The 24,609-nt window shown below is 37.0% G+C and overlaps 1 protein-coding gene across 1 annotated transcript in view; it reads left to right on the top strand.

The window, feature by feature from the left end:
• LOC124556062 (voltage-dependent calcium channel type A subunit alpha-1) overlaps window positions 1-24,609 on the top strand; it is a gene marked incomplete at its 3' end in the record, with an annotated part of 507,834 nt that overhangs the window by 128,062 nt on the left and 355,163 nt on the right. The window contains exons 9-10 of the mRNA XM_047130091.1: window positions 14,446-14,505; window positions 18,616-18,717. Of these exons, the coding sequence (XP_046986047.1) occupies window positions 14,446-14,505; window positions 18,616-18,717 (162 nt within the window). The remainder of the gene's footprint in view (window positions 1-14,445; window positions 14,506-18,615; window positions 18,718-24,609) is intronic.

Genomic DNA, 24,609 nt, shown 5'->3' with positions numbered 1-24,609 from the left:
GAGGAGCAATACAGCTTCGAATGTCATTTAATTGTTAAGCAGAGTGAAATAATACGCTACAGATCCCCCACAATACGCTCCTTTGGCGACTAGAAGAAAACCGCAACATGCTATCGTTTTTAGCTAACGTACTATAGTAATTAAAAGCAAGAATGACGAGAATTCCTGACTTAACCACAGGGTAAATTTTCTGCATAAGCTGTGTGTAACGTAAGAGAGTATTGAATGATTTCACTGTGTAGTTAAAACTGAAGCCACTGCAGGTATTACTTAGAGTCAGTCGTCTGATAACCTCTTAGCTCCTTCCTTATCCGAATCTGAGAAATACATTTCAGTTCTGGAAGAGTCACCTGCTACGTTGATAACGAGCGTATCAACAACAGAATCCACGAAGTCAACCAGGCGCAGCATTTTCTCTTCTTGTTTTATGACGAGCCATTCTATATCCCTCCAGCGTTCGGCAGTTAAGTGTGAAAAAGCTGCCTGCGTTAGTTCCAGTACGTCTGGCAGCTTAACAGTCTTGTTACTTCTCGGGCTAAATCCCGCAGCTTGGCTCCTGATCAGTTCTGTTGGGTTAATATTGTAATGGCACAGTAGCAAATATCAAAATGCAGCACTTGTATGATGTGCTCGATGCTGTGAAAATGATTGTTTTTCATGTTTCTACGATACTCATCTACCTCAGCGTTACAAAATGTTGGACGTAGTCCAAATAAATAGTATTTGGTTTTTCATTTTTGACTTAAAAATTAAATTGTAATGTTTTTTTAAATTTAAACAATTTTTATGAACAATCTTTCATAAAACATCGATAATTAAGAATTTGTATTTGAAGCAGAAACAGGAATTTCGCGTCCAATAGGTAATTAGAAACAAGAAGACGTGCATTAGTCATAAAAAATGATGATGAGTTTTATAATTACGAGATGTAGGTATTTCAAACTAAACGAGACAAAAAAAACGGTGATACAGAGGTTTGAACCAGCACCCATACAACATGTCGAGGTTCATATTTATATAACTCTGAGAAAACTTCAACGCCGATTACCTCCGTAAATTCATGAAAAACATTAAGAACAGTCTATTTCTCGGCACTTCTTAACCGTGTTCATCGCGCGTGTTTCACTACGGAACAGAAAGCAGCCTCAGCCATTTTTATACTGCACATTAACAGCGTGAGTCAGAGCACAACGCTGCAGAGGCTGTGACTGTACACGATTTTTGAAATAAAAACTACGTAGCTAAAACGTGATTAAGAAAAACATTGATGGCTGTTAATACATTTGAATATCTTAAAGTTTCATTTAACGTAACTTAGTAATAAGATATCTGATACATAAGTAGGACCTACTTCCAAGAATGTAACAACACTAGTGTACTTGTGTTACGGCTTCTGACCAATCATCACGTTTGTGTTTGTTGACATCTGGTTTATTCTTATGATTAACGTATTATAGACCGCTACAGTCGCAGGTTCGAATCCTAGGTGCTATAGTCTGGAACCGCGCCACCGGTAAGGTCGCAGATTCGAATCCTGCCTCGGGCATGGATGTGTGTGATGTCCTTAGGTTAGTTAGGTTTAAGTTGTTCTAAGTTCTAGGGGAAAGTCCCATAGTGCTCAGAGCCATTTGAACCATTTTAACCAGAAGTGAATTATTTAGTTTCACCTGAGTGCTTCGGTAGTTAGGTTTTTGAATCTCTGGTATTAATCTAATTTTTTAGACATAGTTCCTGTGTTTTCGTCAGGGTCTACAGTAGAGCTGCACAGCACTTGCTGATAGTCCGTTTATCTGCATAGTTTAGTTTTCCACGGTCTTTAGTATGAACAGGGACTGCAATTGTTGTGTGCGGATGCGAGCTGAGTTGGTGACACTTTGCTCTCAGCTTCAGGCTTTGATAGCTTCGGTTACACAGCTGGAGGCTGCAGTGGATGGGCACCACTGCTGTGGGCTGGCCGTGGGGGTCCAATGGACGTCCAGCATATCCGAAACCGCCGATCGGTCCTCACCGGTGGCCAGCCCAGTTATTGCTCGCACTGAGGTTGACCCCTCACCTGTGGTCGAGTGGGAGGTTGCTCTGGGGCGTAGCAGGCGGCGAAAGAATTTCCAGGCAGGCGCACGTAAGGCCTCCCCACTTAGTATGGCAAACAGGTTCCAGGTGCTGTCTGTGGCTGACACTGTTGCTGAGTCAGATGCTGTGGCATGTCCTAAGATCTGGACAATCACAGAGGGTGGAATTATTGATAGTTGGGAGCTCCAACTTTAGGCACGTTATGGGGCCCCTTAAGGACATGGCTGCCAAGAAGGGAAGGAAAACCAATGTGCATTCCGTGTGCATACTGGGTGGAGTCATTCTAGATGTGGAACGGGTCCTCCTTGATGCTATGAAGAGCACAGGGTGCAGCCAACTGCTGGTGGTTGCTCTCGTCGGCACCAATGATGTGTGTCACTTTGGATCACAAGGGATTCTCTCTGACTTCGAGCGGCTAACAGAAGTGGTAAAGGCTGCCAGTCTTGCTTGCAAGAGGAAAGCAGAGCTGACCATTTGCAGTATAGACAACAGGACCGATTGTGGACTTCTGGTACAGAGCCGAGATGAGGGTCTGAATCAGAGGCTCAGACGGTTTTGCGACTGTATAGGCTGCAGATTCCTCGACTTGCGCTAAAGGGTGGTTGGGTTTCGGGTTCTGCTGAATAGTTCATGTGTCAACTATACACAGGAGGCGGCTACACGGGTAAAAGGGGCTGTGTGGCGTGAACTGGGCGGCTTTTTTAGGTTAGATGGTCTCGGGAAAACACAAGATGGACTTCAGCCGCAAAGGGTGCAGGCCGAACACAGGAAGAATGGGGATACAGGAACCATCAGTATAACAGTTGTAAATTGTCGTAGCTGTGTTGGGAGAGTACCAGAGCTACAAGTGCTAATAGACGGCACTGATGCTCAAATCGTTATAGGCACTGAAAGCTGGCTAAAGCCGGATATAAGCTCAGGCGAATTTTTTGCAAAGAACATAATGGTGTTCCGAAAGGATAGGCTAAACACGGTTGGCGGTGGCGTGTTTGTTTATTTATTTATTTGATTAGCCATCCGTAGACATTTTGCAATGTATGGATGTTGTCAGTTTGGATACAGTGATTTTTGCAGATACATTGACACTTTTATATGCATTTGCAGAGTATACAAATACAATGACATTTATCACTTAAATTACATTCAAACAATTAAATATTCACTTATTGTTTAGAAACAGTGTTCCTGAAAATATAGTTTAAGGGTTTTCTGTAACAGTACATGTTGTTAATTTCTTTGATGTCCTGTGCAGCTTGTTATACATTTACAGAATATACAATACAATGTCATTATGTCACTTAAATTACATTCAAACATTTAAATATTCACTTACTGTGTAAAAACAGTGTTCCTGAAAATACAGTTTAACAGTTTTTCTGAAACAGTACATGCTGTTAATTTCTTTGATTTCCTGTGGCAGCTTGTTATACAATTTTACACCCTGATACAAGAAACTTTTTTGGGTCTTATGCTTGTTTCTCCTATCTAGATGAAGGCAGTGGCTTGTTCTTGTGCTATAGCTGTGTAAAATGCTGTTTGTACTATAATTCACTATATTTTTCTTTATATATACTATAGTGTGGAACATAAATAAACAGGGAACAGTTAGAATACCAAGTATTTTGAATAGTTCTCTGCAGTGAGCCCACTTACTGCTTTTAGTTATAATTCTCACTGCTCTCTTCTGCACTTTAAAAACTGTTTGTAAGTTGAGTACATTATTTCCCCAGAAAATTATCCCATAGCTTATGACTGAATGTACATAGCTAAAATATACAGTTCTTAGACATTCATCGCTGCATACTGAGGAGAGAACTCTAAGTGCGTAACACGTTGTAGATATCTTTTTTGTGAGTTTTTTAACATGTTCACTCCACCTAAGGTGGCTGTCAATATGCAACCCTAGGAATTTTGTGGTGGGCACTTCGTCTACAGAGGTGTTATGTAGCTTTAACTTTAGGGGACTGTTTTTTCTGTTTATTCTAAAGCGTATGCTATTTGTTTTCTTAATATTTAAGGTCACTTTATTCTCTGTAGACCATTTGTAGACATCTTTCAGTGATTCATTACAATTTTCCAACATTTGTGCTGATGTCTCACTGGTGATTATAATATTGCTGTCATCGGCAAACAATATCTTCTCTCCATGTCGGATATATTGTGGAAAGTCATTTATATAAATCAAGAACAACACCGGACCCAGCACACTTCCCTCAGGGACCCCAATATTAATATGCTGTGGATCTGACAGGTGTTTTTCTATGAACTTTGATCTACTGGAGACATGCGAGATCTCTACCCACTGTACTCTATTTTTAAGGTATGAATGGAACCATTTGTTGATTACCCCTCTTACTCCTAGTGCTTCTAACTTAAGTAATAGATTCTGGTGGTCAACTGTATCAAAGGCCTTTGACAGGTCAAGGAATATGCCAGATACATAGTTGCCTTCATCCAGTGCTTCTAGAACCACTTTAGTGAAATGTGCTATTGCCATTTCTGTATCTCTGCCTGGTCTGAAACCAAATTGGTCATTTGAAAGAAGGTTGTATTTGTTTAGATAGCTCATAAGTCTGTTCTTCATTATGGACTCTATTATTTTGGAAAATGATGACAGTAGGGCAATTGGCCTGTAGTTCTCAATGTTTTCTACATCATCTTTTTTGTGTAGAGGTAAAATTTTTGCATGTTTCAGATAATCAGGGAAACAACCGGCTTTGAAAGATTCATTTATGATATTGGTTAGGGGGGCTTTGATACTATTTATGCATTTTTTCAGCACAGACATTGGAATTTCATCTAAACCTGCTGAATTTTTGCTCTTTAATTTCCTTACCACATTACATACTTCTTCCTCAGTAGTGGGTAGCAATACCATTGAATTTGATGTATATTCCCGTGTTCGTGGATTATGAGATTTTGAAAAATTTTCCTGTAACTTTGTAGCTATACTACTAAAGTAAGAATTAACAAAGTTTGCTAGTTCTTTTGGGGTACTTGTTAGGTTTTCTTTGTTCCTGATTTCGGTGTTTATTTGCCTTTGTGTTGCTGTTCCTGTCTCTTGTTTCACTATAGTCCATGTAGCTTTACTTTTATTTTTAGCTAGATTTATTAGTCTATCATTGGCCTTTTTTTTGCTACATTGAGCACCTTCCTATAGATTTTTTTGTAGTTTCTGTAGTAATGAAGAAAATCTGGATCACTGTTGTTGTTTTTTATAGAGTTTAGGTATTTAAAAGTTTGGGCAGATTTTCTAATTCCTGTGGTAATCCACTTATTTTTGGTGGATGTTCCAGTAGAACTTAGTGCTTTGGGGAAGGCTTCTTCGAATATTATCTTAAACTCCGACATGAATTTGGAGAATTTCTGATTCACATTATTTTCTGAATATACTTTTTTTGTTGCTGTTAGAAGTAGTTTATCTTGTCGTGAAACTGAAGTAGATAGTTCCTGTGAGTTAGTATGGGCACAGGTCATTGTTGGCAACCACAATAATATAATAATTGGATCCTTTTACCGACCTCCCAATTCAGATGATAGAGTTGCTGAAAGGTTCGAAGAAAACTTGAGTTTGATTTCAAACACGTACCCAACTCATACGATTATAGTTGGTGGTCACTTTAATTTACCCTAGATATATTGGTAACCAGCTACTGTAGAAGAAGTATTAAATACATGGTGGTGTATCTGCATATGTTAAAAATAGTGTGAACCTAATCTATGAAGTTATAGATGTAAGTGGACTGAACATAGAAGCAAAATTTGAAGCTGCAGCCATAATGTTGCCAAACCTGGAAATTATAATAGCTTCAGTATACCGCCCCCCAAAACACAATGAAGACCTGTTTGTGGAGCTTCTGGAGAAACTGATACTCTTGCTACTCAAATACACAAACTACAGAGTACTAATATTTGGTGATATCAATATAGACATTAGGTTTAAGAGTAGAAAGGTTGATCACTTGCTAAAAACATTAAGATTCCTTAACTTCAGCTGCATAAATGACAAACACACGAGACGGGAAGCATGTCTACATAACATAATTTGTAATTTTCATCTAAACAAAACAGAATTCAACACAGTCAAGCTAGGCATTTCAGATCATGAGGGACTATGGCTCAGACAAACTCTTAACAGTAAAGCAACTGAAACTTCCACAGACTGTACAAAAATTATAAAGCCAATTAACAAATCAAAGCCAAACAAGTTGATAAGTAAATTGTATTTAATAAAATGGAATAAAATAATAACCACTGCAGGTGCAAATGAATCTACCAACAAATTTATAGAACTGAAAATTTTGACGGATGTTGTGCTAAACACTGCAAGAAAATATTAAAGCCAAATAGTTACACCAAACCACAAAATCTAAAAAGCTGGTACACCCCACATCTAAGTAGAATAAGAATCATAATGCAACTCTATCATGATAGGTCCAAGCACAATAATGCTGACAAGGAAATGTACATGAAAGTGAAAAAGATTTACAGGTCTAAAATCAAGGCAGCTAATGATGCATATATACTGAACTCAGTAAATAAATGCAAACCTGCATGGGAAATTATTAAAACAGAAACTAACTGTGATGATAAAGTATACCAGACCACAATTCCACCTGATATTCTAAATGCGCATTTTGTCAGTCCTCAATCAGATAACAGCATAATGGAGAACGTGAGCAAGGCAGAGGCACTGCTGCCAGAAATGAACAGTAAGTAGACAGACAGCTTTCACTGGCCTTGTGTAACTGAGAAGATTGTCAATGAATCAATAGCTAAGCTCAGTAATTCTAGGGCAGAGAATTATTATGGTCTCTCGAATTATGTTATTAAATACATCAGAAATCAAATTGTAACACCACTGACTAAAATAATCAACAAAATTTTAAATGAAGGTAATCATCCAGAATGTTTAAAAATTATCTGTAGTTAAACCAGTACATAAGAAAGGAGATATAGCATTGCCAGATAACTATCGACCAATATCACTTATACCCATAATATCAAAAATAATAGAATACTGCATGCATAAACAGATGAGTCAATATTTTGAACATAATAATATACTCACCCCCTCATAGTATGGTTTCAGCTCTAGCCTTTCTACAGTCAAAGCAGTTGAGAGTATGGTAGCAAAAGTATACAATTGTTTTGAAAATAAAGATATTATCTGTGCAACACTGTTGGAGCTCAGTAAAGCTTTTGATATGGTCTCCTACAATATTCTCATAAAAAACTCTACCACTACAGAGTGAGAGAGAATGCTCTATGCCTAATGCAGTCATACTTGGACAATAGAAAACAGTTAGTTAAGGTAAATAATCAAATGTCAGAATGCCTCCCATTTGTAAAGGGTGTACCTCAAGGATCTGTTCTTGGACCTTTCCCTTTCATTATTTACGTAAATGATTTATCTGCAGTTGTATTGTGTGATGCAGTGCTATATGCTGATGACACAACACTCATTACATGTGGCACCAATGTTGAAAATGTGGAACACAGCATGGCAGTGGCAATGGAGAGGTGCACTACTTGGCTTGAGGCAAATGTACTGCAGAAGAATGATAGTAAAACTGAAGCTCTTGTATTCAATCTGAGAGCTCCCAGTCATGGCAACAAAACAGTAAAATTATTAGGATTTCATATAGATCAAAAGCTCAGCTGGGATACTCACACAGGGAAGATATGTAGCAAATTGGCACGTGCCATATATCTGCTGTACAAGCGGAGGAGCAGTGACGGTAAAGAACTTCTGTTGTATGCGTATTTTGCATTCTTCCAGTCGCACCTGAGCTATGGAATACTATTATGGTGCAGTTCCGTAGGCTCGAAATTAGTGTTTAAATAGCAAAAGAAAACCATAAGGTGCATAGCAGAACTTAGCCAATATGAATCATGTCGAGAGTATTTTAAGAAATTAAATATAATGACAGTGCCTGGTCTGCATTTTTGCAACTGCTTTGTCTTCGTTAAAGAAAATCTGAGTAAATTTGACTTAAGGAGAACAGTTCATGACCATAACATAAGAAGTGGACATACAATTAATATGCCGTATGCTAGGCTTGGAAAGACACATAACAGCTACAAATATCTTGGTCCTGTCTACTTAAACAAATTACCTGAAAATGCCTACACAGGGCCAGTAAATAAATTTGAAACTAGTCCCTCGAGGTGGATCAAAAGTAAAGTAATTTACTCTGCTCAAGAGTTCTTTGTGTATGTGACAAATGACCCACTTTCCTTATGAGAATGAACTATAAATTAACTGAAAACTACACATATACCATACTGTGCAATTATTTTATTACTGTTTCATGTACGTATTGTTAATTATCCGTTTGATTATTTATTTGTCATTCACTGAACTATGTAGTTCATTTGTCTTGTAATTGACCTAATAGGAAAGTTCTTGTTGTTTTGTACACTTGCACAAATATGTATTGCATCCATCCTGGATTATTATATTGTAGTTAGTAACATTTGTCATTATTGTTATTATTATTATTATTATTATTATTATGTAAACAGTGACGACACCAATTGCATGTAAATATGCTCAACAGTGGAATAAAACATTTGTATTTGTATTTGAAAACACATGTTTAATTCCGGAGGTACGCATAACACATAAAACATCCGAAATTGTGCTAAACGCATTCTCTGAAAATTATTTCGAGCAGTTAGTTCATATGCTCATGCGAATAGTAAATGGTTGTGTAAACACACGTGACCCCTTAGCAACAAATAATCCTGAGTTAATAACGAGCATCAAAACGGAACATAGGGTAGTGGTAGCGAGACTGAATATTGTAACCCCCAAATCCTCCTAAAATAACCGGAAAATATACCTGTTCAAAGAAGCAGATAAAAATTCAGTTGACGCCTTCCTGAGAGACAATCTCCACTTCTTCCAAATTAATAATGTAAGTGTAGACCAGATGTGGCTTGAATTCAAAGAAATACTATCGGCAGCAATTGAGATATTTATACCAAATAAAGTGACAAACAACAGAGCTGATCCTTCTTGGTACGCAAAACGTGTGAGAACACTGTTGCAGAAACAACGAGGCAAACATGTCAAATTGAAACACGAAAAATCCCTAAAATTGGCGATCGTTTACAGAAGCTCGAAATTTATCGCGGACTTCAATGCGTGAAAACTTTGTCTCGAAATCTGGCAGAAAATCCAAAGACATTCTGGTCGTATGCGAAGTATATTAGCGGCAAGAAATAATTAATGCCTTGTCTGCATGACAGTAATGGCGGTACTATCAAAGACAGTGGTGCCAAGGCAGAGTTTTTAAACACAGCCTTTCAATATGCCTTCACAATAGAAGGCGAAGTATTTTTTCCTTTGTATTGTCTTCAAGCATACAACTTTTTAGCCATCACAAATAAATGTACTGACACACATAACAAGGTAACATTTTTTCTTCGTCATACATACTGTTTAGGTCATACAATGACTAAGTAAATATTCCAGAATTCGAATCAAGAACAGCTGCCAACATGAGTAACGTAGAAGTAAATATCCTCGGAGTAGCGAAGCAACTTAAATCACTTAATAAAAGCAAGTCTTCTGGTCCAGACTGTACACCAATTAGATTCCTTTCAGAGTGTGCTAATGCATTAGCTCCATACGTAACAATCATATACAACCGTTCGCTCGACAAAAGATCTTGCCCCACAGACTGGAAAGTTGCACAGGTCACACCAATATTCAAGAAAGGTAGCAGGAGTAATCCACTTAATTAATGGCCCATATCGTTAACGTCGATATGCAGCAGGATTTTGGAACATATATCGTGTTCGAACATTATGAATTACCTCGAAGAAAATGGTCTATTGACACACAGTCAACATGGGTTTAAAAAACATCGTTCTTGTGAAACACAGCTACCTCTTTATTCGCATGAAATTTTGAGTGATATTTGCAAGGGATTTCAGATTGATTCCATATTTATGGATGTCTGGAAGGCTTTTGACACTGTACCACACAAGCAGCTTGTAGTGAAATTGCGTGCTTATGGGATATCGTCTCATATATGTGACTGGATATGTGATTTCCTGTCAGAGAGGTCACAGTTCGTAGTAATTGACAGAAAGTCATCGAGTAAAACAGAAGTGTTTTCTCTCGTTCCCCAATACTGTTATAGGCTCTTTGCTGTTCCTAAACCTCCATGATATAAACGATTTGTAAGACAATCTGAGCAGCCGTCTTAAGTTGTTTGCGGATGATGCTGTCACTTATCGACTAATAAAGTCATCAAAAGATCAAAATAAATTGCAAAACGATTTAGAAAAGATATCTGAATGGTGCGAAAATTGGCAGTTGACCCTAAATAACGAAATACCTAGGAATTGCAATTACGAACAACTCAAATAGGGAGGAACGCATAGAAAATATTGTGGGGAAGGCTAACCAAAGACTGCGTTTTATTGGCAGGAAACTTAGAAAATGTAGCAGATCTACTAAGGAGACTGCCTACACTACGCTTGTCCGTTCTCTTTTAGAATACTGCTGTGCAGTGTGGGATCCTTACCAGATAGGACTGATGGAAGACACCGAAAAAGTTCAGAGAATAGCAGCACGTTTTGTATTATCGTGAAATATGGGAGAGAGTGTCACTGAAATGATACAGGATTTGGGCTGGACATCATTAAAAGAAAGGCGTTTTTCGCTGCGACAGAATCTTCTCACGAAATTCCAATCACCAACTTTCAGCTCCGAATGCGAAAATATTTTGTTGGCACCGATCTACATAGAGAGAAACGATCACCACGATAAAATAAGGGAAATCAGAGCTTGTACGGAAAGATATAGGTGTTTGTTCTTTCTTTGTGCTTTACAAGACTGGAATAATAGAGAATTGTGAAGGTGGTTTGATGTACCCTCTGCCAGGCACTTAAATGTAATTTGCAGAGTATCCCTGTAGATGTTGATGTAGTAAACAAGGACCACAGCTCTGCCTCTGTACCCATATGAATTGGGTGTCTCCCCCTTACAGTCATCAGGCTCGTTGTCTGTATTGAAAGGATAGGCATTGAGTTACAGACAGGCACAATGAAAATGACTGCTAAAATGTTTATGCTTTTAGACAAAGTCCTTCTGAAATAGAAAACACACACACACAAAAGCACAACTAACATACAAATGACCACTGTCTCCTAGTGCTGGGTCCCAACTGGCATGTATGTATTACATGTAGTTGTGTGTATGTGAGTGTGGTTTCTATTTTGGAGGAAAGACTTCATCCTAAAGCTGAAACATTTTTCATTGTGCCTGTCTGCAACTGAACACCTCATTTATGTGGTGAGTAGCAATCCATCTTTCATTTATTGTTATTATTCCATGCTGGACTACCCATTGTTTGACACTATATTGTTTTGCCAGATATTTGCAATTTCATTTTTGCAGCGCATAGATAGTCAGTCCAAACAAATATTGGTCCTCAGGTGTTTCATGTGCCTCCAAGGGCTGATGGAAAACATTGCTTTATATTTCATAACAACCTAAATCATTTTTAAAGAGGAATTTTGATAGAGTGATTCCAAATTAGTTAAGTGCAATGTTAGTTTTAATAGTAAGTATTCACAGGGACAGAAAACTACATAGAATAACCAATACTCTAGTGAAGACTGAATTGTGGTGGCAGACAGACAGCATGGCTTGGGCAGGTACACAACAATGGGAAAGTTGGGAGCATTCAAGAAGTTTTTGCAGAACAGCTTGAATGTGTTAACTGTTTTGCTTCTACCAATATTATGGCTACAGACCTTATTCTTCATAAATAGATAACTATAACAGACACCAGAAGTTTGGGAAACAGGATTCAAGTTCCATCACAAGAATCTTAAACAAACTGTGATAATAAGCCAGTAAGTTGTTATCTGCAACTTGCAAGGAGATAAAAGACTGCAGATGCTGCTATAATGCAGTTTGTCTTTAGGATCAGCTAATTTCACAGCATGTGGACTGGTACCTATTTTGTAGGAACACTGAAAGGCACTTTGCTGCATAAAAATACTAAGGTTGCAGAGAATACAATTTATGTTGTTTTTTGTGTTGATTTTATCTACTAGTAATGTTACTACACTATACATCTTTGCATGAGGCTTGTTTCACAAGAAATATTATGAAAAAGAGATGAGAAATTTCTAACATTTTAATGTCACTACTTTCTTTATGTGTTAGTAACCAAATTGTGGTGCTTGCATTGATTGATTAGCTTTGGTAGGTAAGAGTAAAATAAAAGTGGTGCAGGTGTGTGGGATAGAAATATGACAGATAGGTACTGGAGCTGGTGAGTTATGTGGCACACAATGGCAGTGACATGAAGGTGTATTGTGAGAGTGTGACAGGACTGATGTGGGGGAAACTGTTAGGTATGGAGTGTCCTGCAGGGGGCTAGTGGAGACTGAGGCCAGGAGGATTACAGGAGTGAAGGGTGTATTGTGAGGATAACTCATATCTGCATAGTTCAGAAAAGCTGCTGCTTGGAAGAAGAATCCTGTTGACATGGGTTGTGAAGAAGCCATTGAACTTGAGGTTGTTGAGCTAAATGCATAATCCACCACTCAGTGATCAGCTCTGTTCTTGGCTGCAGTCTGGTGGTGGACATACATTCTGGCAGACAGCTGGTTCTGGCAGACAGCTGGTTGGTGCATGCCCACTTAAAGTACTATGCACATATTGCAGCAGAGTTGATGTATGATGTGGCTGCTTTCACAGGTGGCCCTGTCTCTGAGGCAAGGTATAGGATAAGTGTAACAAGACTGGAGTAGGATGTGCTGGGTGGATGAATAGGGCAGGTCATGCATCTGGATCTTCCATTGGGACATGATCTTTGTGGCAAAGAGTTGGCAGTGGGAGTGGCATTGGGATCGATCAGGATGTTGTGCAGGTTGGGTGGGCAGTGGAATACCATTTTAGAAGAAGTGGGAAGGAGTGTGGGTAGGATGTCCCATATTTCCAGGCACGGTGATAGATAGTCAGAGCCTTGACAAAGGACATCGTTCAGTAGCTCCAGTCCTGAGTGATATTAGGTGATGAGGGGGGAACTTTTTTGCATCTGGTTCTTGAGGTGCTGAGATGATTAGGGTTCTGTGAGGATATGGCACAGAAAATCTGTTTTCTGGCTGGGTTTGGGGGATAGTTCCTATCAGAGAGGTGGACATCAATGTCAAGGAAGGTGGCACATTGAGTTGAAGAGGACCAGGTCATCAGTGAACCTGAACCAGACTATTGGAGTTGAGGTTTTGGGAGGCTAGGAAGGTTTCCTCTAGATAGCCTTTGTACAGGTTGGCATAGGAGGGTGCCATGCAGGTGCCCATTGCTGTGCCACAGATTTGTTTGCATACCTTTCCCTTAAAGAAGAAGTAGTTGTGTGTGAGGATGTAATTTGTAAGGTGTATAAGGAATGAGTTGTTTGGTTTGGGGCCAGAAGGATGTCAATGAATCAACATGTCTTCTATTTGGTGAGTAGTCTTCTTTACTTCTAAACAATGTGATTTTGTCATTTTTCTCTTCTGAACTGCTGGAGTATAATCATTTTCTCTTAAAAATATAAACTGCTGGAATCATAATTGGAGGGCATTTTATATACTGAAAACTGGTGACCCATATGTAAAATGTCATATTGGTGTTGCTGAGTCATCACTTAAATCATTTACATTTTGTTATTGTCACTTGGTAAGGCTTTGATTTTATTTAAGGCAAATGACTTCTTAAGGGTTTATCAACTTCTGATGTATATAAGAATACAACCATGCACAAAATAGTAATAACAAAATATATTGTTACTGATGAGATTTTGTTGTTCTGTATCTGTCCACTCAGTGGAAACTGCTCAAACCATAGAAATTACAACTCAGAATTATACTAATATGAACCAGATGTATGGAACCATTACTAATTTATGATTTAATGGAGTTGCATTGGTGGTCAGTGTTGGGCTCTGAAAATGGCACCCAGTTAACATTTGTCAGACCATGGAACACTAAGTTTAGAGTGAAATCTTTGTTTTCTATGAAAAGTTTTTTATTTTTTATGATCATAAAACTATTTTTTTACCAGCAAAGTTTTTGTAGTCTGTTAGTGTATCATATAAAATTAAACTTGTCTTACTTCAACTGAGTTAGAGAATGTTGCATGATACTTACACTCTATATCTGTATTACTGATGCACCATACTTCACTTATGAGCTTCAACTGCCAATTACTAGTATGTTTACTACTTTCTTTTTACTGAGTTCAAGCCATTTGTCATATTCTGTATGAAAATGAATTATTACTGTCACATTGATTTCACTAAACATTTGTATATAAGATATTGAAGAATAATCACACTAGACACTTTTTTTTTCTTTTTTCAGAGGAAGTAATCCTTGCAGAAGAACGAACTACAGAGGAGGAAAAAATGCATATTATTGAAGGTATAATCTTGCACTTTTAACAGTTTCATTATGCAAATACGCTTAAGTAATGTCAATTTTTCTGTAATAAATTAATCTGTTGATTGTTTAGTGTGTGACCTAGTGTATGTGTTCCACTGCAAAACTAAGAACATGACACGGAATGCAGCAAATTATCACAAGAGTAACTATTTATATGGATTTGCAATTATATCCATCATAATACAGTCAGTTATTTGTTGATACTTCTGTCTCCTCCCACTCAAAGGAAACCCATTGAATGCCTAAAACAAGGAAAAAGTGGTTATTTCTATCTATAACTGTTTTAGGCATATCGTTTATTCACATTCTGGTGACAAAAATCCATTATGTGTATTATTTACTCTTTGATAATTACATTTTTGTTTTCTTTAAATTGGACATTTTTGGTTTTTGAGTAGAGAATAACTGTTGAAGGTAAACTAAATAAAGAGTGACAGTTTTATGTTGAACGTATGTGATAGAAAAAGAAAAGAAAATTACTTTCCAAAATTTGTTGAATTCACAGAGACACAAGTGGGTTTGACAGCACTTACCTTCAATAAACACAACTTCACAACAGACAATAGACATACATATAGGTAAACAAACAAATAGAGCTTTTAGCTTTTGGAATCAAATATTTCTTAAACATAACCATGATAGTGGACCTGGTTTGTGCCTTAGCATTGTTATATTTTATGAATAAGACACAGTAGCCACTTTAGGAGTACACACACACACACACACACACACACACACACAAAAAACTACAACCACAACCTGTGCTCCTACATCGTGCTGGACGGACACATATGTCGGGACTGCATTTCGGCAGATGGTCTAGGGTAGGGCAGGGACTGTATCAGGTGAGGTGGTTACAGGAGAGAGGTGTGAGGCAGGAAGGAGGATTGGTAGGTGGGTAGTTAATAGCTTGGAAGGAGGCAGCAGGTTTGATGGCTAGGAATGTGGGAGGGAGGGGTGGTAGTTTCATGGGATAGACACGTGATACACAGGTACAGGAGCCGGTGGGGTGCAGTGGATGATGAAGGTGATGTTGGGACATGTATGTCAAAGGGCTGATAGGAAAGAGTAAGGGGAAACTTGTTGTGTAGAGAGTATTAGGACAGTGATTCAATGTAGATTGAGGCAAGGAGGGTTATGAGAGCGAATGATGTGTTGCGGGGGTAACTACCTTCTGTGTAGTTCGGAAAAGCTGGTGGTGGAGGGAAGGCTACAAATGATCCGGCGTGCGAAGCAGCCATTTAACCTGAGCATGTTGTGTTCAGCTGCATGTCGCGCTACTGGGTGGTCAACTTTGTTCATGGCTAAAGTTTGGCAGTGGTGACCAGTCATTCTTGAGCTGATTTTTAATTTTTATGATGAATTTAGAGAAAAATTTCTAAATTCAAATGGTATATTTTTGATTATTTCATTTGTGCAGTTCTCTGCCACAAGAGCTCAGTGTAAATTTTGGTTATTAGTTTCATGGTTACTTTTACAGTGGCTGTAGGAACACAAACAAATACAAAAATTATTTTTTTCCAGAGAAAATGCTTATGCTTATCTTTTGAAACAAGCTGCGTTTTGTAATATATCACTACCACAATAGTAAACATGATATGAGAAACCAAATTTCATATCAAACTCATGTATCTGAGAACAACACAAATGTAATAATCAAAAAGTTATCTTCTGAAACAGAGATTTGTTTCTGAAATACACCATAAAAATGAAAAAAAGAGGTGGTTTGTGGTGTTTTATTTTTGTATAAAAGTCGCAGACTTATTCTTCAGAGAAGAGAAGAAGATATAGTCAGTGGAGGGATGCTCTTCTTCTTCTTTTTTATTTGGGTGTGTGCATTGAGGGGAGGGGGGTCAGAGATCATTCAGAACCCATTAGCCTTAGGACTTAACTACGTAGTGAGTATAGTGTGATAGCAGAGTTAATGAAGGTGCACTGACTTAAAGTAAGGTAACACATTGTGTTTTGTTACAGTCATGGACATTATAAAATTTAATTATGTTACAGAATACCTGCTATGGGTGTGATAGTAAAAGTTATGAAATCTGTTGGTTCAAGATAGTTTTGTGTACAAACTGCTATTGTGTTTTGAAATGTTTTTGATTCACTGTCTGTAATAAACTCTATGATTCTGTGCTCCTAAAAGAAGTGTTTAACCAGAGTTTAAAACTTAATTTGGAATTAGATCAGTATAAATACATGTAGAATACTGGCAAGTAGTATAATTCTGGTGCACAGCAATGGTTAGTGTGAGACCTGAATATTTTTTTCTGTAAATGTAGTTTTTCTTATTAATGGTAGAAGATTGTTACAGAAAAGCTGAAAATGTCAGCTGGCAGACACATGAAGAAAGATGGATAATATCTCATGAAAACAGATGTAGAAAATTCTGTAGACTAGTTTTTCAGTGTGGAATTTGTGATTATTATTCATGTCCTCTCAGATCACTCCTGTAGAGACTGTGAAGCTAAAACCAGATTAATAACAGTTCACATTGTGACCTATGTGCAATCTCTTGTCCTAAATGGCATCTGTGACCAGCAAGGATCATTAATACATATAGTACAATCAAAAACACTTTATACTGATTTGTAGAGTACTGGTATGGATGTGTGTGCAGAGATGTGAGAGTATGTTATTTTAAATTGTGAGCAACGGCAGCCAGATTTCCACATTTTGCCTTGCTTGCTGTCGCTCAACCGACTGTGGTTCTCTGCTGTCCCCTTCATTTTAACTATGGCTTATCACTTTGGCTCACTATGTGTTTATAACTTGGCATGAATGATGGGGAGTGGCTCTAAGTCAGTTACCTTTCTGCTATGAGTTATTAAGTAGAATCTCTGTCACTTGAGGATGCATCTTCAGCTGACATATACTTGTTGCAACTTTAAATAAAAGTATTTTACACTCACAGTGGATCATTTCATTCAAGATGTGAGGAATTATTATTTTTATAAAACCGTCTCAGCCACATCATATATTTATTTTTAACTCCATAGTTTATCCTGTTTTAAGTGATTGCATATCATACAAATATTTAAAAAATTTAAATTACTGTCAGTAGTGAAATATATGTACATGTTTTAAGAACACAGAATACAATAGGGTACCGTTTGCAGCACACAGGTGTACCAATCCATTGAGACAGGAACTAACATTGCTGGACAGACATTTCCTCCAACATGCTGAGCTCAGAGTTTGCTGTATGGTAGTTTTATAAAAACAGAGGTTGTCTCACAATTATAGTCAGCTGTGGCACACAAAAGCCAAATGATATAGATGTACAGTTCCTGAAACCTGGATGTGTCACCTTTTTTATAACAGACAATCTTTGTCGATCATGAATGCACATGCACTCCGTCTTCAGGCCACAAGTGGCCCATCGGGACCATCTGACCGCCGTATCATCCTCAGTTGAGGATGCGGATATTAGGTGTGTGTGGTCAGCACACTGCTCTCCCGGTCATTATGATGGTTTTCTTTGACCGGAGCCACTACTATTCGGTCGAGAGGCTCCTCAATTGGCATCACGAGGCTGAGTGCACCCCGAAAAATGGCAACAGCACATGGCGGCTGGATGGTCACCCATCCAAGTGCTGACCATGCCAGATAGCGCTTAACTTCAGTGATCTCACGGGAACCGGTGTATCCATTGCGGCAAGGCTGTTACCGTGTCGATCATGAATGGTTCTTGTAAAATAATCCATTAACATATCGTTACTCAAGCATTATGTATATTCAGATTTACAAAATAAATTTGCTATGAGCAAAATAAAATTTTATGTTCTCTGCATTTAATAACAGGTACTCAATAACTTTCATTTAGGGCTCTTGAGATGTCATTTATTATGAGAAGAGTCTATTTTGATATAAGTATGTATATTATAGTATTATTTTCCTTTTTATCATGACCAAATGCATTAATTGTTTTCCACATGTGTTTTGTAATAAACTGAAGCTTGAATATTAGTAGAAAAATAGAATTTTCATTCAAAATGGACTAAGTATGCAAATTGTCACTTAGCTTTGCCTGGACAAGAAAAAATTTTTTATACATGTGTGCTGTATTGTTCAACTGTTTTGATTTAGCAAGAAGAAGAGCAGCAGCAAAAAGAAAGAAACTGAAAAACTTGGGAAAAAGTAAAAGTACAGACACCGAGGAAGAAGAGGGCGAGGAAGAAGATGAAGATGGTGAGTCATTTTTCAGTTAAATATAATTTTAAACTTGAGAGTTCAACAATTTGCAATTCTGTTCATTGTTCATTCCAAATTTTAGGCCTATTTTAAGTCATATGCCATATAATTAAAAGTCTGTGTGTTACTTATAGCACTGTCAGCAGTAGCAAATGTATTTAACAATACTTAAGGAAATTTTGTTACATATCTGAAAAAGTGCATTTTTGCATACAAATGTAATACAATGTAATGTTTTCTTGTCTTTATCAGGAATGGCATAACATTTCTGTTTTACACAGGTCATTATTAACATTGTATAGAACATCATGTGTTAAACATTTCACTATTATTCTAGGTCAGTTTACATTTCTACAACTGTTAGTTAAAAAAAAAAAAAAAAAAAAAAACCATATTCATAGTGGAATTCTTACACTGCAGAACATTTTATTAACCATACAAACAGTACTTAAAAATGATTTCCATACAGTCCATAAAAATAATAAATCTGGCAAGTACAATTGCAACACAATATATAAAGAAAGCTGTCCATTTTACAGATATAGAATCTGACAGATAAAGAAATTTCAGACTTACAGAATCATACTTCCGTATTCAGGATTCAAGATAAATAAAGTGCAGTGGCAAAAAGCTCAATATCTTAGGCTGATTGTGACGTGCATTTGAAGATTTTATCATGACTCAATCCTCATAGTTTGCAATCAAGGACTGAATGTGCTGGAAAGTTGCCGGGTTCTCCATTTTCTTTCTCATGATCACCGAACCACACAAATCTGCTGTAGTGTTTTAGTTGTTTCATGTTGCCTACTCATTATGTTTTTTAAGGTGAGTGCATGTAAACATACATCTATGCATGACTGTTTTTGCTGATTTCCTTGTAATGACTATTTTTAAATGAAAAGTTTCAATGATTTTAACAGTAACCATTTCTAAATATTTTAGGTAGATACTGAAGGCCTTGTTGTCATCTGTCACCTCACCCCCCCACCCCATCGTATTCTGATATGCAAGGATAAGCTGTGTTTTAGTCTTTTATATCTTATCCAGAAGGTAGAAGTTTCTTTTTGTGGACAAACATTGCTTATGTGAAGTACAGAAAATTGACAGCTGCAATGCATGCGTGTCCTCACGTTCTCAACTACCTGAATAGTTGCATCATGTGTGAAGAGCACATGTGACCTATGAATGAAGGTACCATTGTCCTGTTCACATTGTTTAGTCCCTTAACCCTCAATCAACCTACCAATTAAATCACGTTATTGCAGACCATCACAGTAAGTAGGTTCAAGTGAATATGGGTTGCTACAATTAAGCCAAAGGGAAAAGACTAGCACAGAATAGACTAGTGTGGAGAGCTGCATCAAACCAGTCTGACAGAGGTGGCCAGAGTGTGACTTTAAAGCAAAATAAAAGTTTTTTGTATGAAACAATTAGTTTGTGATATCCCACTTGGAAACAGTTTTTTTGCAGAATTGTAGTGAGAACATGGAAAAACCTTTTGTGGTGACTGCATCAGTAAGAACTATTAACTTAAGGAGACTTATGTAAATGTGCAGCAAACTCTACATCAGTAATAGTACAAGGAAAAAATAATCACACTGATTCATAATACACCTGAAAAAATTAGAAGAAATGTGTTCCATGACAATTGGAAAGAAGCCAATTTAATTTCTCTGTTTGTGATATTAAAACAGCAGTTCAAAATGACTTCCACAAATTAAGTGTTTTGCTATAACAGAAGTAGAGGTGTAAAATGAAAGGAAGCACTACCACAATTGCTTATTATAGGTCTTAATTTTTGAACTGTCACATATTTGGGCAGTAAATAGTATTACAGATTTAATAACATATATATAACAGAATTATTCATATTGTGTGCTTGATCAAAATCATTTATATAATTTTTAGAAATTAATGTGATAGTACCAATTTACCAGCCATGTGACTTAAAAAGCTACACTGCAAGAATAAGGTAGTTTCTTCAAAAAGTAACTGTAATGGATTAACTGATGGATTAGCCAATACATGGTGACAACATTATCAGAATCTGATGTGGAACACAAGCCATGTGAAAAGCACATTGCAAACGGTATTGCAGATTTTTTAAATTTTAACAGAGAACCCAAAGATACAGGATAGCTATTCTCACAGTATGGTTAAATTATTTAAAAATATTAAGACAATATGCTATGGTACAACAAAGCAAACTATATAGGTCACACAGTTTTTTCCACTGATTGATACAGGCCAGTGCTGTTTCTCTTCCTTCAGTCAATGTCATCTGGTTCTTCTTGTACTATAGTACATATAAGTAGAGCAATCAAAATAGAAAAAAATATTTGATTACTTTTATTTAGTTTAAATTAAAACTTAACTAATATTCATTCACACACATTGTTGCTTCATTTTATTTATTTATTGCCTAAATCAGCTGATGATGAGACTGAATGGACTGTCAAAAAATATGCCATGGACCAACTGTTTAATTTTACTCTCAACCTCAGGACTCTCTGCTTCTCCACCACCAGGCTTGCAACTGTTGCCTGTTAGTGGCATTATTTTTATTCATTGAGAAGAGATCAACTCTGAATAATAGTTGTGATCCATGCTCAATATATTACTAGGGATAGGAAAAAATCATTATATATTTTGCCCAATTCCAGTATTATTTGTTGCACAATTCAGTGTTATATTTTGCCAGTTTTGGTGTTATTTTGTGATGGCTTATGTTCTTACTTTTCTTATCTTTGTCATATTTTACTGTTTTTCGATCATATGTTGAAAATGAACATTTACTTGTTCATTATACTGTATTGACATCACACATCTCATCATCAAAAAAATACTTAAAACATATTGAAAATAACCAATTACAGAAGAAATTAATTTACATTCCATGCACACAAATAATGTTGAAAGTTTTCAAGAAAATGCATTTTCATTACTTCAAATTTATATTCAGAGGCAATATGGTGTCAACATTTTAAAACAATGTCTCATTTACCTCAACCATTCCAAATCACTTTTTTCCAGAAGTAAAATTAAAAATGTATGAAGCAAATGTTTAGCTATCAGGAAGACAATAAGCAGCATGATTTTCTTTTTTATAACTTTGTGTCATGATATGAACTGCAGTGTTTCTTTTTTAAATAGCAACCTATGTTTTATGTTCAGTAACCCCCTCCTCTCTTTAAGACCTGTTCAAATCACAGTGTACAAGTCACATAAACATCACATTATTAAGAATGTAACACAAACCAACTGACTCTCTTGTACTAGCACACAGCAAAAGTACTCAGGGTAACGTAACACACTCACTTGCTGGAGTTGACAGTAATCATGGAAACTCAAGGAAATTTCACACCAATCATAGAGTTAACCATACTCCTTTGGATGTTTGTATAAGTAAAATGTACACGAATTAAGAGAATATAGAAATGGCACTCATCTATGCAGAATGTGAGTTAGAAAAACATTAATTGCAGTAAGGAGGGAAAGTGGGCTCCTATAGGGATATAGCACTCTGTAGAGTTCCTTTAGTACATGTACCTTTAACCACAATAAAAGAAAAGTGATGATGATGTAGTTTTTAATGTTTAATGTACACAACATATTGTTAAAAAGTACAACAGTACTGTGCTACATGTATCTCTATCATAAATAAAGAAAAAAAGTTGTTTACCACCAACTCCAGGAAGTGGTAGAATTATGTTATCTCAAATACCTAGACTGTGTGCTGGTACAGGAGAGTGAAAGTCAGTTTTGTCTTACATTTTTAATAATTTGATGTTTACATGAATACGTTTGTCAACATGTCTTGTGGAAAGAAAGTGGATACAGGGTTATATTTAAAAAAGATGTGCCATTGCTCATGTCTTTGTAATGAACAAAGTTACAAGAAAGGCAGCCATGCTGGTTAATGTGCCCCTGATAGCAGAATAATATTTCTTTGATAGATTTTTTAGTTTTCTAGTGGACAGAAAGTTATTTGGGGTTCTCAAGATAAGTGGGGCACCCTGTACTATATGAAAACTGCCACTCAGAGTCTGTGTTTGAACATGGAAGCCAGACTTCCTTCAGTACAACAGCAGACGTTTGACAATGTCCATATTTTCTACTAGCATGAAATGTTACTATTACACTAAATTTGGAAGGGGTTTGTATCCATTCAGAATACTTTACTGCAGACACCTGTCATTCCAGGTACCCATAACAGGCTCTTTGCCATGTTATCATTAATAGAGTTCATCCTTATCATCCCATTGTTGGAACAAGAGCCTACTGCTGAGAACACAGACATGCATGTATGTGCGAATAAAAGTTGGCTGGCTTGTTTTGAAGTTGCAACCAATTGTGTTTCGCTGTTTCCTTCATCTGTGCTGGGAGTACCTTACTTCTCTACACGTGTTTCAATAATAATTTCATCATCAAAAATTCATTTTCCCATAGTAATGATGCAATTTTCGAACTGTTTTGACTTGGAATAGAGTACTGATGTCATATTTCCTGAAACTTTTACACAACAAATCTTACCAAAAAATACACACTTCGGAGAGATCTTTAATTCTGTACATCAGTCAGACTGCGTAAGTGTAAATACAAACTGCCAAATATGGCACTTCAGCTTCAAAAACACGTAAAATCAACATGACATCTGCTCAATTTGCTTCTATCTACCAAACACAGTACAGGACACATGATGTCACACAAACATTTATCTGGTGTTAAAAGAGAAATCTGAGAATGTTTATTGCAATATTAACTTAATATTATTTTTACCCCTTTGTGAAATGGAGTCTGTGGTGACAGCCTGATCTGTAGTGTACACCAACTGACTGAAAGAAGCAAAACAGTGAGGTGACATGCTGATTTATATGTTGCTAAGCTAAATGTCATATGTGATGATTTTTGTATTTATGCTTGCATACTATAAAAATATGCAGTTTAACAAATACACCACATTAAAGATCTCTCCAGAATGGTATGATTTTCCGTTAATTTGTTCTACAAAAGTGTCAAGAAAATTGGCTTCGGCAGATAAAGGTGTTGTCGACCAATGCCACATCTAGACATCAGTTTGTTAAACAGGAAATGAATGATCAAATGGTTCAAATGGCTGTGAGCACTATGGGACTTAACTTCTGAGGTCATCATTCCCCTAGAACTAAGAAATACTTAAACCTAACTAACCTAAGGACAACACAAACACCCATGCTCGAGGCAGGATTCGAACCTGAGACCTTAGCGGTCACACGGTTCCAGACTGTAGCGCCTAGAACCGCTCGGCCACATAGGCCGGCAATGAATGATCATTTTAAGGTTACACACACACACCTCAGCCTTGAAAACAAAAATCAAGATCCAGTTTCAACATTAAGTAACTATCAGTTAGCAATATCACCTAGCAGCTGCCTTCAGATTTATAATATTTTTACATGCGAATGGGGAAAATGCAAAATTTGGTAGTATTTCATGGAAACTACCAAACTATTTTGATAAGTGTGCAGCAGTATTACTGCTACTTGTTTCATGAAAAGTTGAAAGCGGTTCACAGAACAGTTATTCATTTTCATTATGTTTAATCTGTCAACAGACTGGCAGCTCCACTTCATAAGTCAGTCATTAAGTAATCCTTATCATCCTTATCAGTTTCCAGCCCTGGCTGGACCTGTTTGGAATATAAGCCATACCATCTAGTCCTGTTTTCCCATCATCTTTTTGTGTTCACTGTGGTCCCCTCCTCACTTCTTTTTTTGACACACTCCACACCATTCAGTCATCTGTTTCTTGGTCTTCTTCTTGGTCATTTCCTTTGCATCTCCATTTCACATATCTTCTAGGGAATCATCTTGTTTTCCATTCCCTTTAAGTGCTCATACCATCAGTCAA

Source organism: Schistocerca americana, chromosome X (genome assembly GCF_021461395.2).
Source record: "Schistocerca americana isolate TAMUIC-IGC-003095 chromosome X, iqSchAmer2.1, whole genome shotgun sequence".
NCBI classification, from domain to species: domain Eukaryota; kingdom Metazoa; phylum Arthropoda; class Insecta; order Orthoptera; family Acrididae; genus Schistocerca; species Schistocerca americana.
The sequence above is the reverse complement of the archived record's forward strand: the minus strand, read 5'-3'. Positions and strand labels throughout refer to the sequence as shown.